Below are 17900 nucleotides of genomic sequence, written 5' to 3' on the forward strand. Positions count from 1 at the left end.
GCCCTCTCATCTATGCTTTTGTAACATCTTGACTGGACTACTGCGATGGAGTCCTGTTTGGGGATAGACTCCAGTATAAGATAAGATATTCCTTTATTGATCCCCTTGGGGAAATTCAGGAAATTATGTCCAGAACTCTGCTGTCAGTCTACTCACACACACACACACACACACACACACACACACACAGAACCCTGGCAGCACATCACCCCACCCTCCAGCACATCTCCAACACACCACCCCCACCCTCAAGCACACCACCCCACCCTCCAGCACATCACCCCCACCGTCCATCATATCACCCCCACCCTCCAACACATCACCCCCACCCTCCAGCACACCACCCCCACCCTCCATCACATCACCCCCACCCTCCAACACAACACATCACCCCCACCCTCCAACACACCACCCCCACCCTCCATCACATCACCCCCACCCTCCAACACAACACATCACCCCCACCCTCCAGCACAACACATCACCCCACCCTCCAGCACAACACATCACCCCACCCTCCAGCACACCACCCCCACCCTCCATCACATCACCCCCACCCTCCATCACACCACCCCCACCCTCCAGCACACCACCCCCACCCTCCATCACATCACCCCCACCCTCCATCACATCACCCCCACCCTCCAGCACACCACCCCCACCCTCCATCACATCACCCCCACCCTCCATCACATCACCCCCACCCTCCATCACATCACCCCCACCCTCCATCACATCACCCCCACCCTCCATCACATCACCCCCACCCTCCAGCACAACACATCACCCCCACCCTCCATCACATCACCCCACCCTCCATCACATCACCCCACCCTCCAGCACATCACCACACCCTCCAACACAACACATCACCCCCACCCTCCAGCACATCACCCCACCCTCCAACACAACACATCACCCCCACCCTCCAGCACATCACCCCACCCTCCAACACAACACATCACCCCCACCCTCCAGCACATCACCCCACCCTCCAACACAACACATCACCCCACCCTCCAACACAGCACATCACCCCACCCTCCAACACATCACCCCACCCTCCAGCACATCACCACACCCTCCAACACAACACATCACCCCCACCCTCCAGCACATCACCCCACCCTCCAGCACAACACATCACCCCCACCCTCCAGCACATCACCCCACCCTCCAGCACAACACCACACCCTCCAGCACATCACCCCACCCTCCAACACAACACATCACCCCACCCTCCAACACAACACATCACCCCACCCTCCAACACAACACATCACCCCACCCTCCAACACAACACATCACCCCACCCTCCAGCACATCACCCCACCCTCCAGCACAACACACCACCCCCACCCTCCAGCACATCACCCCACCCTCCAGCACATCACCCCACCCTCCAGCACAACACACCACCCCCACCCTCCAGCACATCACCCCACCCTCCAGCACAACACACCACCCTCACCCTCCAGCACATCACCCCACCCTCCAGCACATCACCCCACCCTCCAGCACAACACACCACCCTCCAGCACAACACACCACCCTCCAGCACATCACCACACCCATCAGCACGCCACTCACCACCCTCCATCACATCACCACACCCATCAGCACATCACCCCACCCTCCATCACATCACCCCACCCTCCATCACATCACCACACCCTCCAGCACATCACCCCACCCATCAGCACGCCACTCACCACCCCAAGTGACACTTCTTGAAGTTGGACAATGGATATGGACATTTGTCTCCTGATATTCAGCTTTAAAAAGGGCACAGGTCTTAAATGTGATTTTGATAGGTCTTAAAATGTATTGGAAGTTAGGAAGTTACTTTTGTGTTGCGATAACTTCTCTGTATAGTGTTTCAATGTGTGTGGGGGTACGGTAGTAGATCAGTTCCGTATGGAAGTATTTCTTTCATAGTCATTCTCCTTAATTTCTTTTAAAAGTGGTCTTAAAAAGTCTTACATTTAACTTGAAACCTGCAGGAACCCTGATTATACAAATGTGAATTATATTCTAGGTTGTATTTTCGCATTAGGCCCTGCATTTGTTTCTGTGATTGTTAACTGTAGTGGGTGTCGAGATATACTGTAGCAGCATAGTATATAGTATGTACATGTAGTACAGTATATAGTATCTACTGTACATGTAGTACACTATATAGAATGTACATAGACATATGTTTTATGTATAACAGTAGAAGACAGTATATATAGGCAGGTACCTGGGCACTTCAAATAGACTCCCCTACTGCACTTTGATATATGACTACTGTTGTCATGTCGGGGACCCACCAGAAGAACGCCTTTGAGTCCCGACGCCAAAGTACAGGAAAAGCAGCCTGTAGGCATTAGTAGAGAGAGAGCCTCGAGGAGGACATGGGGAAAGTGAGTCGTTAAAGATCCCTCACAGGGTACTGCCGTGGCAGCTATGCTTATGAGGATAGAAATGCATGGCTACAAAACTAGACAAAAGACAGCAGTGGAGTCTGTGTAAGTAAAGTGTGTGTGTGTGTGTGTGTGTGTGTGTGTGTGTGTGTGTGTGTGTGTGTTGTGTGTGTGTGTGTGTGTGTGTGTGTGTGTGTGTAGGTTAGTGTGTGTGTGTGTAGGTTAGTGTGTGTGTGTAGGTTAGTGTGTGTGTGTGTAGGTTAGTGTGTGTGTAGGGTAGTGTGTGTGTGTGTGCCCATCTCGGTGAGCAGGCATACAGGCAGGCAGACGGGGTTATTTGATGAAAGGCAGGTGCTTCCTGGCTGCTTTAATGCGTTCCTGTTGCATCTCGGTGCCCTCCCGCCTGCTCCGGGGCTCTCAGACACAGTGTGAGGGCCTAAATGGCCACTTCAGCCCCAGCAGGAGATATGACTGAGCACTGCCGAGCAGCTGCAAGGCAGCCATGGACAAGCCTTGACTGTGTGTGTGTGTGTGTGTGTGTGTGCGTGCGTTTGTCCTGTCTTTCATAGGTTGTGAGTCTGGCCGGTTTGGATTGGGCTGTCAGCAGTCATGTGACTGTGTCGGGGGGGCTCCGTGTGACCCAGCCACGGGACAGTGTCTCTGCCCCCCGGGGAGGACAGGACACAGGTGTGAAAAAGGTACAGTTCACCATTCTTTACCTTCCCTACACACTATGAGAAACAAAGGTACAACCATGTCACTAAAAAAAATAACGGCCTCTGGACTAGTAGGCCCTTGACGCGGAGAGTTTCCAATTAAAGGAGACATATTATGCTTTTTGGGGTTTTCCCTCTCCTTTAGTGTGTTATTTAGCTGGAAGGTGCGTGTAAAACGTCTGCAGAGTTACAAAGCCCAAAGTACAACGCCAAAGGGAGTTATTCTCTACCTCATTTGCTTTTAAAGAGACAGGAGCCAAAACAGTTCAGGCTAAGTGAGCCTGAGGTGCTGCTCACACAGCCTGTAGTACAGCTGGAGCTAGGTGCTGCTCACGCAGCCTGTAACTAGGTGCTGCTCACACAGCTGTAACTAGGTGCTGCTCCCACAGCCTGTAACTGGGTGCTGCTCACACAGCCTGTAACTAGGTGCTGCTCACACAGCTGTAACTAGGTGCTGCTCCCACAGCCTGTAACTAGGTGCTGCTCACACAGCCTGTAACTAGGTGCTGCTCCCACAGCCTGTAACTAGGTGCTGCTCACACAGCCTGTAACTAGGTGCTGCTCACACAGCCTGTAACTAGGTGCTGCTCACACAGCCTGTAACTAGGTGCTGCTCACACAGCCTGTAACTAGGTGCTGCTCACACAGCCTGTAACTAGGTGCTGCTCACACAGCCTGTAACTAGGTGCTGCTCACACAGCCTGTAACTAGGTGCTGCTCACACAGCTGTAACTAGGTGCTGCTCACACAGCTGTAACTAGGTGCTGCTCACACAGCCTGTAACTAGGTGCTGCTCACACAGCCTGTAACTAGGTGCTGCTCACACAGCCTGTAACTAGGTGCTGCTCACACAGCCTGTAACTAGGTGCTGCTCACACAGCTGTAACTAGGTGCTGCTCACACAGCTGTAACTAGGTGCTGCTCACACAGCCTGTAACTAGGTGCTGCTCACATAGCCTGTAACTAGGTGCTGCTCACACAGCCTGTAACTAGGTGCTGCTCACACAGCCTGTAACTAGGTGCTGCTCACACAGCCTGTAACTAGGTGCTGCTCACACAGCTGTAACTAGGTGCTGCTCACACAGCCTGTAACTAGGTGCTGCTCACACAGCTGTAACTAGGTGCTGCTCACACAGCCTGTAACTAGGTGCTGCTCACACAGCCTGTAACTAGGTGCTGCTCACACAGCCTGTAACTAGGTGCTGCTCACACAGCCTGTAACTAGGTGCTGCTCACACAGCTGTAACTGGGTGCTGCTCACACAGCCTGTAACTAGGTGCTGCTCACACAGCTGTAACTAGGTGCTGCTCACACAGCTGTAACTAGGTGCTGCTCACACAGCCTGTACAGCTGTAACTGGGTGCTGCTCACACAGCCTGTAACTAGGTGCTGCTCACACAGCTGTAACTAGGTGCTGCTCACACAGCCTGTAACTAGGTGCTGCTCACACAGCTGTAACTAGGTGCTGCTCACACAGCTGTAACTAGGTGCTGCTCACACAGCCTGTAACTAGGTGCTGCTCACACAGCCTGTAACTAGGTGCTGCTCACACAGCCTGTAACTGGGTGCTGCTCACACAGCCTGTAACTAGGTGCTGCTCACACAGCTGTAACTAGGTGCTGCTCACACAGCCTGTAACTAGGTGCTGCTCACACAGCCTGTAACTGGGTGCTGCTCACACAGCCTGTAACTAGGTGCTGCTCACACAGCCTGTAACTAGGTGCTGCTCACACAGCTGTAACTAGGTGCTGCTCACACAGCCTGTAACTGGGTGCTGCTCACACAGCCTGTAACGATAGGTTATGTAGATAACCTAGTTATATTAGTATTGGCTAAGCGTCCCGCTCTGAGCCTTACGAGATACTTCTATCTCCTGTGATACCTAATGTATCTCCCACGAATAAAAAACACATGCACCCCACCTGTATGGGGCCCCGCCCCTTATGGTGGCACCACCCATATAACCATGACTCTGGTCATGAAACACCCTTCCTCGCCAAAAACCCGTCCCAGGAAAAGATCCCTCAAGAGGGAACTCAGGGCGCGCAGAGCGGGACGCTTAGCCAATACTAATATAACTAGGTTATCTACATAACCTATCGTTATATTTCGTATTTGCATCGCGTCCCGCTCTGAGCCTTACGAGATAATGGGGAAGAGCGGGCGCGAGACCCGACAGATGTACCCCCTGAGGACCCGTAAGCCCACATCAAGGGGTGCGGGGAGCCCTGTCACCCCATCCTTCCTAACGAAGGGGGGGCGCAGTCAACTCCACCTGAATGCGAACAAGAGGGAGCCAGAACCCCTTGAACACACCGTACAGGCGGAACCACGTGTGACTCAACACACTGCGGCCCATACCCATACACTCCTGCTACCCGACCAAAGGACGGGAAGCAGGAAAGGCCACAGACCCCAGAACCGCCTGGGAGACAGAACCCCCGGTCATGTCCACGAGGTAAAACCTTACAAAGGGGCCCGGTGAGGACCATGAAGCTGCAGCACAGATGTCCTCCACCGAGGCCCCACCCAGGAGAGCGGCAGAGGCAGCCACCCCACGAGTGGAGTGCGCCCTGACGCCCCCAGGGGGATCCTGCCCAGCCAACGTGTAGCAGAGGGCAATACCCTCGCACAACCAACGGGACAGGCGCTGCTTCGACAGTGCCTTACCAGCACGAGCCCCACCGTAACAGACAAAAAGCTGGTCGGTAACCCTGAAGCCCTGAGTACGGCTGAGGTAAATCCCCAAAGCACGGACTGGACATGACAGGTGAAGGCCCGCATCTAATTCACTAGCGTGAGGAGGAGGACGAAAAGCCTGAACCACAATATCCCGGGAGCGGAAGGAACTCCGGATATTCTTAGGCACGAAAGCAGGATTAGGTCGCAGAGTGGCACCGCAATCGGTCCGAAAAGACAGGCACTCTGGACGTACCGAGAGAGCACAGAGCTCACCCACGCGTTTAGCGGAAGTGACAGCCAGTAGGAACGCGGTCTTGAAAGACAGCCGTTCCAACGGCGCCTGCTCGAGCGGCTCAAACGGGGCCAAGGACAACCGACCGAGGACCAATTGAAGATCCCAAGTCGGAGCCAAGGAGCGTTGCACCGGCTTAACGCGTCGAGCGCCAAGCAGGAAACGCTTCACAAGAGGGTGGCTGAACAAAACAGTCCCCTCAAAACCCTCATGACAGGAGGATATAGCTGCCGCATATACCTTCACCGTCGAAGCCGACAGCCTACCAAGAAGAGACTGGAGATAACCCAGAACAGCATCCAGGGGGCAGGAGACTGGGTCCCAGCCCCCCCCCCTTACACCATTCTTGGAACGCACGCCACCCGCCCGCGTAAACCGCGACAGTGGAGGGAGCATGCGCACACCGGATGGTATCAACCACTGCGGGATCCATCCTCTCCAGACTCACCCTCCCACCAGCCACACCACCAGGCGTTGACCCAACACCGGAGGCTGGACAAGCACTCCGTTGTGCTGCGAGAGGGCCGTCGCTGACCACGGAATGACCCAAGGAGGAGCGACCAGAAGCTGGATTAAGACCGGGAACCACACTGACGTGCCCCGGTCCGGCGCGACCAAGATCACCGTCCTGCGCTCCCTCCGTATCCGCTCCAACAGCTGACTCAACAGCTGTACAGGAGGGAAGGCGTACAGAAGACCGGGCGGCCATGGAAAGGTCGAGAAGGCATCCACCCCCAAGGGGGGATGATCCGCTCGACTGAGCGAGAACCACAAGGGGCACTTGTGAGAACGTCGGCACGCAAACAGATCTACCGAGGCCTTCCCGAACCGATCCCAGATCTGTCCGACTATGTCGGGGCGGAGTTCCCACTCGTCGCGACGAGGACCGCCCGAGACATTATATCCGCCGCCACATTTTCCGTACCAGGAACGTGGAGCGCCCGCAGACTGCGCAGCCTGCGGGATGCCCATAGCAACAGTTCGCGCGCCACCCGGAGCAGGCGGGCGGAACGAGTCCCACCCTGCCTGTTGATATACGCCGCCGCCGTCACATTGTCCGTCCTGATCAAAACGTGTTCGCCTACCACCAGGTGGCCGAGCCGTTTGAGGACCAGGAGGACCGCCTTCAACTCCAACACATTGATATGCAGGACAGCCGGGTCGGCATGACCCGTCCAGCTGCCCCCCACTGCGTGGGTCCGAAACGCCCCTCCCCAACCTGTGAGAGAGGCGTCGGTGAAAACCGTGACGTGGGAGCCACTGCTGCCCATGGGGACCCCAGCGGAGAGGATACCCAGCCTCCCCCAGTGGGCGAGATCCCCCCATATCGACAAAGGAACCGTCAACCGTCTCCCTTTGCCCCACACCGGATCTATTCTCAAAGAGAGAAACCACCTCTGTATCCGCCTCATAAAGAGGAGGCCAAGAGGAACCACCGTGTGGGCCGCCGACATAAGGCCCAGCAGACGCATCACCTGCAGCGCCGTAACCGTCCCTCCCAGACGGAAACCCCCGAGCGCGTGACGGAGATCCCCCCGACGCTGCTCCGAGAGGGTCGCAAGCATGGGCTTCGACCTCAATGTCAAGCCCAAGTACTCCACCTGTTGACTGGGAAGAGGGGTACTCTTCTTCCAATTCACAGCAAAACCCAGGCTGGTGAGGAATTCCACCACCAGTCGAGTATGAGACCTGGCAACCTCCTCTGAACGGCTGAGGAGCAGAATGTCGTCGAGATAGAACAGAACTCGTATCCCCCGACGACGTAAAGGCCCCAGAGCAGCCGCCACGCACTTGGTGAATGTGCGGGGAGCCAGAGAATAACCGAACGGCATTCTGTGGTACTCGTACGCTACGCCCTGAAACAGGAACCGTAGGAACTTCCTGTGAGGAGGGAAAATGGGTATGTGAAAATACGCATCCTTCAGGTCTATGGAGGTGAACCAGTCCCCCCTCCTGACAGCAAGCAGAAGGAGTCGGACGGTCAACATCCTGAACGGTCTCACTACAATCAACCGATTGAACATGGACAGATTCAGTATAGGTCTGACCCCCCCAGTTTTCTTGGGCACCAGAAAATAACGGGAGTAGACGCCTGACATTGCGTCCTCTCTCGGGACCACAACGACGGCCTGCTTCGCCAACAGAGATTGGATCTCGTCGGCCAGGGCTGTCACCGCGCCCGACCCTAACAATAGGGTCGGCACCAAACCTGAGAACGGAGGATGGGGCCGCGCAAACTGCAAAACCAGCCCCGCCTCTAACGTTCTCCTCATCCACCGATTCAAGGGACATTCCCGTCGCCATATGTGAATATAATCCCACAGCGCCCCCGCCGTCAACTGACGCTGGGCCGCAAGGAACAGCAGATAATTGGCCCGGTCCCCCCCGTCGTGCAAAGCACCCAAGGGGGGACCCCGACAGAAAGGGCCGGTTTGATACGGGAGGAGCGGTCATCAAACTTGTGGACACACACTCACCCCCTGAACACCCCTCCAGCACACGCTGAGGAGCCGTTCCGCAGCCAGACACGCAAGGCCTGAGGACCCCATGGGCTCCTACATGCCGAAGCCCTGCAGTGATATTGCTACCACTCAAATCACGCCAGCCTCTCCTTTGCAGACCACTGCCGGTTTGACGGGAGTGGGAGGCAACAGCGCAATACCCCGCCTGGCGAGGGCGAAGCCGGGGTAACCCCTGCTGAGCATTCAACAGAAGAGGCACCGAGTCCCCCTGCTGACCACTGGAGCTAGTGGCAGCTGTAACACCAGGTTCCACCCACCCACAACCTGCGGTGTAGGAACCACGCGACGACGGAACATTCTCACGGACAGACCCAGGCTCAGCCATCAACTGGGTGTCAGCCCCTGTCTCCATGAGAAGTGAAGAATGGGGCCGCATATGCTTCAAAGAAGGTTTGCGGCCCGCAGCCAAAGGAGAACACTCAGAGCCCCGCTTCTGAGGGTAACAGAAAGCGGACTGAACGGGGAGCGGGCTGCTCGCGGCAAAATGACGACGGGGTGGTTTACCAACCCCGAAATCACCCAAAATGGCCGATCCCTCGGCCGCCAAGACTGTCGGCCTTGCGAAACCCTGTCGATTCTCCAACCAGGGCACCACTGGCGGGGGAAACATGGCCGCCTGTCGAGGATCTCGCCACAGTCGTTGACGAGACCGTGCTCCCACCCCTGGCTGCACAGCGTGAGGCGGTGTAGGACCCGAATCAAAAACCGCCTGCGCCTCCACAGAACGCCCAAAAAGACTATCTGTGGAAAAAGGAGTCGTGAGGAGAGAAAACCTATCCTCTTCCCCAAGAGGAGACTGCTCCAACCAAACATGCCTAACAACCAAAGTCGATAGCATCCGAATCCTCCCCGCAGTTATAGCTTGCGACTGAGTCAAGATCTCTATAACACCACAAACATGAATCACGTTCATAATGTCGGTTGGACCCAAAGACCTACAACCCGACGCCATCTTGGATAGGAAAGTAGCCAGCTGAGCCACAACACTGGCCGCCGCTAAATGCCATCCTGCAGCAGTATACCACTCATTCGTCCATACTGCCACCCTCCGAGCCGACATGCTATCAAGCAACGGCCGGGCGGAACGTCGTTCATCCCCGCCTGGGCACAAAAAAGAAGCTACCTGGCTACTTAGCCAAGGTACCCCCGGGCTGCACCCCGTCGTCAGCCCCTTCACCCGCAAAAAAGGTAAATAGAGCTCAGCGAACCCCCCCACACCCACCACCGACTGACCTTCATCAATGAAGCTGGCAAGAGGAGGGAAAAGCGGAATCCCGCGGCGGGGATTATTAGACATTCCAGCGTCAACATCAGCGTTAGCAGAAGAAGCAGCAGTAGCATTAGCATTAGCAGTAGCATTAGCATTAGCGTCAACAGCATGTTCCAGGATCGCCAAGACATCGCCCACCACAGTGGAACGATCGCCAAGCCGCCCCGGCCCTGGTGCCGAAACATACTCCACAGCACGACCAACACCGACATTGACGCCTACTGACACAGACCTCACCTTTGTACAAGCCGACCCGTTAGCCAAACCTTGTACGCTGCCCCTCGGTCCGTCGCCGTCAGCCGAGGAACCACCAGCATAGGTCTCATGTGTCGCCGAAACAAGCTCCAGAGAATCCAGGGGAAAACAACTCTCCGGTAAGCCCTCAACATTATTAATCTTCCTTAATCTTTTCATTCCGCTAGCTCGTATGGTGCACGCATCCAATACGCTGGGACGAAAATAGAGGAAGGGTGTTTCATGACCAGAGTCATGGTTATATGGGTGGTGCCACCATAAGGGGCGGGGCCCCATACAGGTGGGGTGCATGTGTTTTTTATTCGTGGGAGATACATTAGGTATCACAGGAGATAGAAGTATCTCGTAAGGCTCAGAGCGGGACGCGATGCAAATACGAAATATAACTAGGTGCTGCTCACACAGCTGTAACTGGGTGCTGCTCACACAGCCTGTGAATGAATGAATGAATGAAAACTTTATTTAACAGATTGCAGAATGGGTACAATACAGTACGGCTCAATACATACAATTGTTAAGGGGATGCAGACCTGAGAAAGACGTTTGTCTTGTTTCCATCAGGGTCCCCCATTTTCAATTCATATAGACATTTATGACATACATAACATACATGACATTTATGGCATAGGGACATATAGGTATTTAGTACTGATACATTTGTGACATAGGCGGTATTCAAATATACAGTACTGTTACCCCTAGATCCTGACAGAGTATATACATATGATGGGGAGGGGACTGTACATTAGGAGGGGGTGGGTGGGTGGGAGGGGAATATACATACGGTGGGGAGGGAATATATACATGCGGTGGGGAGGAGACTGTCTATTAGGAGGTGGTGGGGGTTTTGGGCATTTACGGTGGCCAGTTTCGAATTGCAGCCTCCCGTAGGTGCTCTTTAAGGGCGGTTTTGAATGTGGGCAGGGATTCACATTCCTTTACAGCTTTGGGTAGGGCGTTCCACATTGTTGTGGCATAATTGCGAAACGTGTTTAGTCCCTTGTTTGAGCCGAATCTGGGTTTAACATGATTTGTTGAGCTTCCTCTGGTGTAGTGGTTGTGGTATTCACTGACCTTTGGGAAGTATTTTGACATGTACATGGGCACCCCGGTCGTATAGTGTATCTTGTAGACCAGGCCCATTGCAAGTTGCTGTACTCTGTCGTCTACTCTAAGCCATCCTAGGTTGGCAAAGTGGGCAGGGGTGAGGTGGGTTCTGGGGTTCAGGTCAAGTAGTAGTCTGACCAGTTTGTTTTGTGATGTTTGTAATTTTGTTTTAAGCGCCTTTGAGGTGCTTTGGTACCATGAGGTGCACGCATAGTCATAGTACCCTTGAATGAGTGCTCCTGCCAGAGTCCTCAGGGTATTCTTGTTTACCAGAGAGGAGATCCGGTACAAGAATCTAGTTCGTTGGTTGACTTTTTTTATTACATTGGATGCCATTTTGTCACAGGAAAGATTTGCCTCTAGGATGGAACCCAGGTAGGTAATTTCGTCTTTCCTTGTGACAATATTGTCACCCACTGTAACTGAGAAGCCGTCGGTCTTGCTGAGTTTGTTATTTGAACCGAAGAGAATGGACTCTGTTTTGCCCATGTGTAATGATAGTTTGTTATCAGCGAGCCATATGCAGATTTTGCCTAGTTCCGTGCTGAGGGTTTTTTCAACCTGCAATTTGTTCTTGTCAGAGACCAGCAGGGCTGAGTCGTCCGCAAACAGGAACAAGTTGCAGTCACAGGCTGACGACATGTCATTTGCATAAATTAGGAAGAGTAGCGGTCCTAGTATGCTTCCTTGTGGAACACCACAGCTCACTGTGAGGGGGGGGGATAGAGTACCGTTTACCTCTACCATCTGTTCTCTCCCCTCCAGGTAGGATTGCATCCAGCTCACTGATAGGCTATCAAAACCAATTGCTTTTAGCTTGTCCATTAGAATGGAGTGATTGACAGTGTCGAAGGCCTTTTGTAGGTCCAGCATGACCATGCCGCAGTATTTGCCAGCGTCCACCTCTTGTTTGATGTGGTCGTTCAAATAGAGGAGGCATGTGTCAGTGGAGTGGGACGTTCTGAAGCCAGATTGGAATTCGTAGATTAGGTTTTTTTCCGCCAGGTACTTTTCGACCTGTTCGTAGACTATTTTCTCCATGACTTTCGAGATGGAGGTAAGAATAGAAACAGGGCGGTAGTTGCCTGGGTCTAATTTGCTGCCCTTTTTGTGTAGAGGGGTCACTCTCGCAATTTTGAAGTCCTTGGGGACGTGCCCCTGTTTTATAGAGAGGTTTATTATGTGTGTGATGACTGGGGTGATGGCGGCTGCTGCGTCTCTGAGGAATTTGGAGGGGATGTTGTCATGGCCAGTGGCCTTGTTAGGTTGGAGGGCGCTAAATTTTTTGAGTACCTCATCGGTTGTTACCATTTCAAGTTTGAAGTCGTCTTTGTGGACCCCTAGGTTTTTGTAGTATGCTACTATGTGTTCTACCCCATAATGCCCTGAGTGGGAGGGTAGTTTGTTTACCAGTGTTGTGGCTATGTTTGTGAAGAAGATGTTTAAGTAATTGGCTACATCCAGCTTGTCTGTGATGAGCGTGTTGTCCGTCTTTATGTTTATGTTTGAGAATCTGGTTTTAAGTTTTTTACTGCAGCCTAGTTGATTATTGAGTAATTTCCAAAGTTCGCGGGGTTTGTTTTTGTTTTCCTCAGTTTTGTCGTTGATGAAATTTCTTTTTGCGGTTCTGATCATGGTGTTTACGTCATTTCTTAGTCTGTTTCTTTGGATTTTTAGTTCAACCACGTGGGCTTGGAGTTCACTGTTTGAGCTTTTGGAAAGCTTTGTCTGACTTTTATGAAGTTCAGAGCATTTTTTGTCTCTGGTTTTCATAGCGGCCAGTATTTCAGTGTGCATCCATGCCTCAGCGCGATTTTTAACCCTGGTGGTTCTTATCGGTGCCATGTTGTTGAGTATTGCTGTGAATTTGGTTTTGAATCCAAGCCATGTTTCTTCAACCTGTGTACCACTGAGCTCATCTGACCAGTCCAAGCTCCCCAGTTCTAGGTTAAAGGCCTCTCTAGAGTAAGTTTTGAGGTCTCTAGATGTGACTGTTTTGTGACAGCCGGCCTTCTGTTTTAGCTTTTTGCGGGTACAGAAAATCATATAATGATCACTTAACCCGCATGCTATCACCCCTTTACTGGAGATCATGGACTTGTCAGAGGTCAAAATGAGGTCAATGGTGGTTTGTGTCGAATCGCATACCCTTGTGGGTTGTGTGATTAGCTGGCTGAAACCGTGCAGGTCAGAAAATCTACTGAAGGCCTTGAAGACGGGTGCTGATTTACGCAGCATATCCGTGTTCCAGTCCCCAATAAGAATTTTTTCTACCCCCTCCACCCCAGCTAAACACCCATCAAGTGTGTCATAAAACCCACTCTGTTCTGGTGGTCTATAGATTGTGCCTACTACTACTGTAACTGGGTGCTGCTCACACAGCCTGTAACTAGGTGCTGCTCACACAGCCTGTAACTGGGTGCTGCTCACACAGCCTGTAACTGGGTGCTGCTCACACAGCCTGTAACTAGGTGCTGCTCACACAGCCTGTAACTAGGTGCTGCTCACACAGCCTGTAACTAGGTGCTGCTCACACAGCCTGTAGTACAGCTGGAACTAGGTGCTTTTTGACCATAAAAACATGCAAATGTTTGTAAATAGACCACAGGAAATGTGTGTCTGACTCTTTCCCACCTAACCTGCACGGAATTCAAGGTATAACATATGACAAATGTCATGCCAGTTAGGGCAGCTTGTGTATACTGCACCTGTGTATACTGTTTACTTTACTTACTCACAGTATTCAGATTCTAATTCTTTATTGCCCATATTTATTGTAACGTATAATATAACTGATAGGGCATACTGCACCTTTGATTACACTGTTTACTTTCTCATATTGTTATATTCAGAGTTAATTATATTGTTTACACTGTTTATTTTTTTAATCTTTATTATAATTGTATTGCCTATATGTATATCTTTCTACTATTACCATTCCCATACCTCCTACTGTACCTCCCCTCCCCCAGTCTGCTATGATGCCCAAATTTCCCCAAGGGGATCAATAAAGGAATATCTTATCTTATCTTAAAATGAAAAGATTAAACATAAAATGGCCCATTTAAGGTACATCTATCCTTCTTGAATCATTGGAGCAATATTTTATCTGTGCACTTTTTACTGAAAAGGTACCCTATGATCTTAAAGCTACAATGTGTCCGATTTTCTGGTTAGAATTTTGTTCCGAAACGTATATCATAACGTGGACACACTGACTCACAGTCTACCGTGAGTGCGTTTCATTGACCAGTGTAACAGCAGAGATATTCCATTCTAATGTTTCACTGTGAGGCTCGCCCTTCTAAACAATCAGAAAGGCTCAAAGGGAATTTAGTTGGAATAAGCACAAAATGTTGCGGTTAATTAGACTGTGTTGAATGAGGACCACGTAGATCCATCCACTAAAAGGGCCTTTTCCAACCAAATGAGCTCCTCGCATTGGTTAGAAGGTCCAACCTCTCTATTTTAAATCCAGAATGGAATATCTCTACAGAGCTGCTACACTGGTCACTGAAACCTGTTCACAGTAGACTCACAGTAGGGAGTTACTATGGCCATGTTAGGCCCCGTTTAGACGGAAACGCTAGCAGGTGAATCCGCAAAAATATTTTTACGGATGTGCCTTTCGTTTATACGGAAACGGCGTTTTTACGGGGTGAAACCGCAAAAAAGTGAGACTACCTTCCAGGGTGGAATTCCTAGAAACGCAAAAGCTTTGCGCTTTCGTCTAAACTGTCAAACCGTATAAATCTGTTAAAACGATGACGAAAGGTTTGTCACGGCTCTGGTCGCGCGTACTGCTTACGTCACAGGTAGCAGGTATGCGCCAGTAGCCGAGACGTAAACAAAGCAAGTATGTCTGACTTATATCAACGGAGATCACCTGAAGGCTACATTGGCAGTACTTTTAACCCTTTCACTGCCACACGACAGAAGGTTACCCCTTTACTATCACACAACCGGCTGTCGTGTGGCAGTGAAAGGGTTAAATACACAAGAATCTGTCCCGCGGCGTGAGTGGACCCACTGTCTGTGAGTGACTCTGCTTTGGTGCAATCACATTCCCCATCCACAGTCTGCGAATCAGAGGCAGAGTAGGGCGGGTCTTCACAGCACGTCATGTGACATATGCGCCAATCGTGTGACAGCGGGTCTCCGTCGTTACAGCGTCGTCTGCACGGAGAATTCCACTCCAAAACGCTCGTCTAAACGTAAAATTAAAAGTGAAACCGCAAGATGACTTTTGCGGTTTCTGTTCACAAAACGCTCGTCTAAACGGGGCCTTAATCTCTGTGATAAAAAAAGCTCACATTGTAGCTTTAAGGGACATTGTTAAAGGCTAAATGGTAGGCTACATGTAGCAATTCTTTTTAAATGTATTTACATTTACAGTACCACTGGTCAGCCAGTGAGTGAGCGATTGAGCCATAGTATTTAAATGTCTACCCAGGGTAGCCTACATAGGGAAATCATACAATATTAAGTTTTAAACCCCATTTGGGTGCAAGAGCTCACACAGACATTCCACGGGCCCACAAAGTCAATGCCCCATTCATTTTCATTCAAGAAAGATAGAAAGAAAGGATACAAAAAAGCTAATGCTAAAAGGTTACTTGAGAATATAAGTTTAGAGGCACAGGGCACAGAAATAACAACATTATGTGAATTCTTAAAATTGGTAGGATTCTCCTTTAATTGCATATTATACCATTACCAAAATACTTGTAGTATTTTAGTTTCTATCATGCAGCCATGCAGAATCTATGCGTTCTACATTCTCTCTGACTTCTTCTGTCTGTCTGTCTGTCTGTCTGTCAGACTGCGGTGGAGAGCGTTTTGGCCCCGGCTGCTCCGTGCCATGCCAGTGTTCCCAGGGGGCCCAGTGTGACGGGCGTAGCGGGCGCTGCGTCTGCCCCCTCACCTGGCTGGGCCCCACCTGTACTGAAGGTAAACCTGAGCTCCCATCAACGCACAGATAGAGAGACACACACAGCACTGGCGGAAAGTCTGAAATGGTACTATGGACACACACACACACACACACACACACACACACACACACACACACACACACACACACACACACACACACACACACACACACACATACGGTGCTGTCTGGAAATCTGAAACAGCAGACACCCACACACATAAAAACACACACTTATACACAGACGTGCACACACACACACACACACACACACACACACACACACACACACACACACACACACACACACACACACACACACACACACACACACACACACACACACACACACACACACACACACACACACACACACACACACACACACAGGGTTTAGGGTTGTGAAGTAGAATCTTAAGGAATACTGTGTCAGTAAGTGTGTGTGAGGCTCAACCCCATCGCTCTGTCTCCCTGTCTCCCTCAATAGCCATTCCTGTCTCCTGACAGTTATTTTAATCTGTACTCAGCAGGGAAGCAGGCTTGAAGCTGTCTCCATTTCCCCCCCAAAGCCCAGGCTCACGGGAGACCAGCTCACCAGTTACTTTCTCCTCCGAAAACCCCAACAACATTTGCTTTTGATTTCTCCAAAGGTGCCAAACGTCTTCTTTCGCTTCTCTCCTTTTCAGGCCTGCTCGAGCAGATCCCGGCAGCACTGCGCTCCTCTGGGCCTCAGAGGAAGAGGAGAGCGGGCCTCTCAGACACATAGCCCCGAGGAGAGGCCCACACTCCAGACTGGACGTCCCCAAAGCCCAGGGCCTAGCTTCCTCTCCCCCAAAAAACATCTTCATGCTAAGATGATCTTTATACCATTGACTTACAATGGAACTTGAAGACAGTGTGCGTGTGCGTGTGCGTGTGTGTGTGTGTGTGTGTGTGTGTGTGTGTGTGTGTGTGTGTGTGTGTGTGTGTGTGTGTGTGTGTGTGTGTGTGTGTGCGTGTGTGTGTGTGTGTGTGTACAAGTTTCTTCCACATCAGTGGACTTAGCTTGTGTGTGGAGGCCTTTCAGTATCAATTTTAAATCTACAGCGGCGTGACTGAGTATACAGGGCTGGGTTCTGTAAAAGCATCTTATCAATGAGATAATATTTGTTCTGTTGAAAGCCAATGGACAGGGATAACTGTAGCACTATGACACCCATCCAGAGGCTCACAGAGAGGCTTGTGTGCTGCACAGTGGAGCGCCTGGGTGCAGTGGTTCTATGGTCTCCATGTTGAATTCACACAGGAGCAAAGACAAGAAAACATCTGAATTTAACCTAGATTGGATGTTTTTTGTTTGTTTGTTTGTTTGTTTGTTTGTTTGTTTGTTTGTTTGTTTTGCAAAGATGAGATATGAGCCACATAGGTAAATAGTGTTAACATTTCTTAAATTTTTTTGTTTTTCCCTTGTAAATCCAGCAACTAACACCTTGTAACAGATATTGTTTCCCAAGACATTGAGTTGAATACCATCACGCCACTGAAACGGCTATGAATAACTACAATATATAAATGAAAGTTGATATGGTTTGCCAATTTTCTACACTCATATCATGTACAGAAAGATGCTTTTGTTTTTACAAAGTGTGCCTGATTGCTTGTTAAGAAAGTGTTAATATAATGTGATGTCGCTGTTGGGTCTGAATGGTCTGAATGGTTGTGGTTTTGTTACCTCACTG

General features: G+C 51.0%; 1 protein-coding gene across 1 annotated transcript in view; it reads left to right on the forward strand.

Annotated features, from left to right (window-relative positions):
* Positions 1-16994, forward strand: part of egfem1 (EGF-like and EMI domain containing 1) — a gene marked incomplete at its 5' end in the record, with an annotated part of 232652 nt that extends 215658 nt beyond the window's left edge. Inside the window, 3 exons of the mRNA XM_084308959.1 lie at positions 2975-3103; positions 16071-16199; positions 16869-16994. Of these exons, the coding sequence (XP_084165085.1) occupies positions 2975-3103; positions 16071-16199; positions 16869-16948 (338 nt within the window). The 3' untranslated portion in view covers positions 16949-16994. The remainder of the gene's footprint in view (positions 1-2974; positions 3104-16070; positions 16200-16868) is intronic.
* Positions 16995-17900: the final 906 nt, after the last annotated feature.

Source organism: Notolepis coatsorum (assembly GCF_963971535.1).
Source record: "Notolepis coatsorum genome assembly, chromosome: 1".
Taxonomy (NCBI): Eukaryota; Metazoa; Chordata; class Actinopteri; order Aulopiformes; family Paralepididae; genus Notolepis; species Notolepis coatsorum.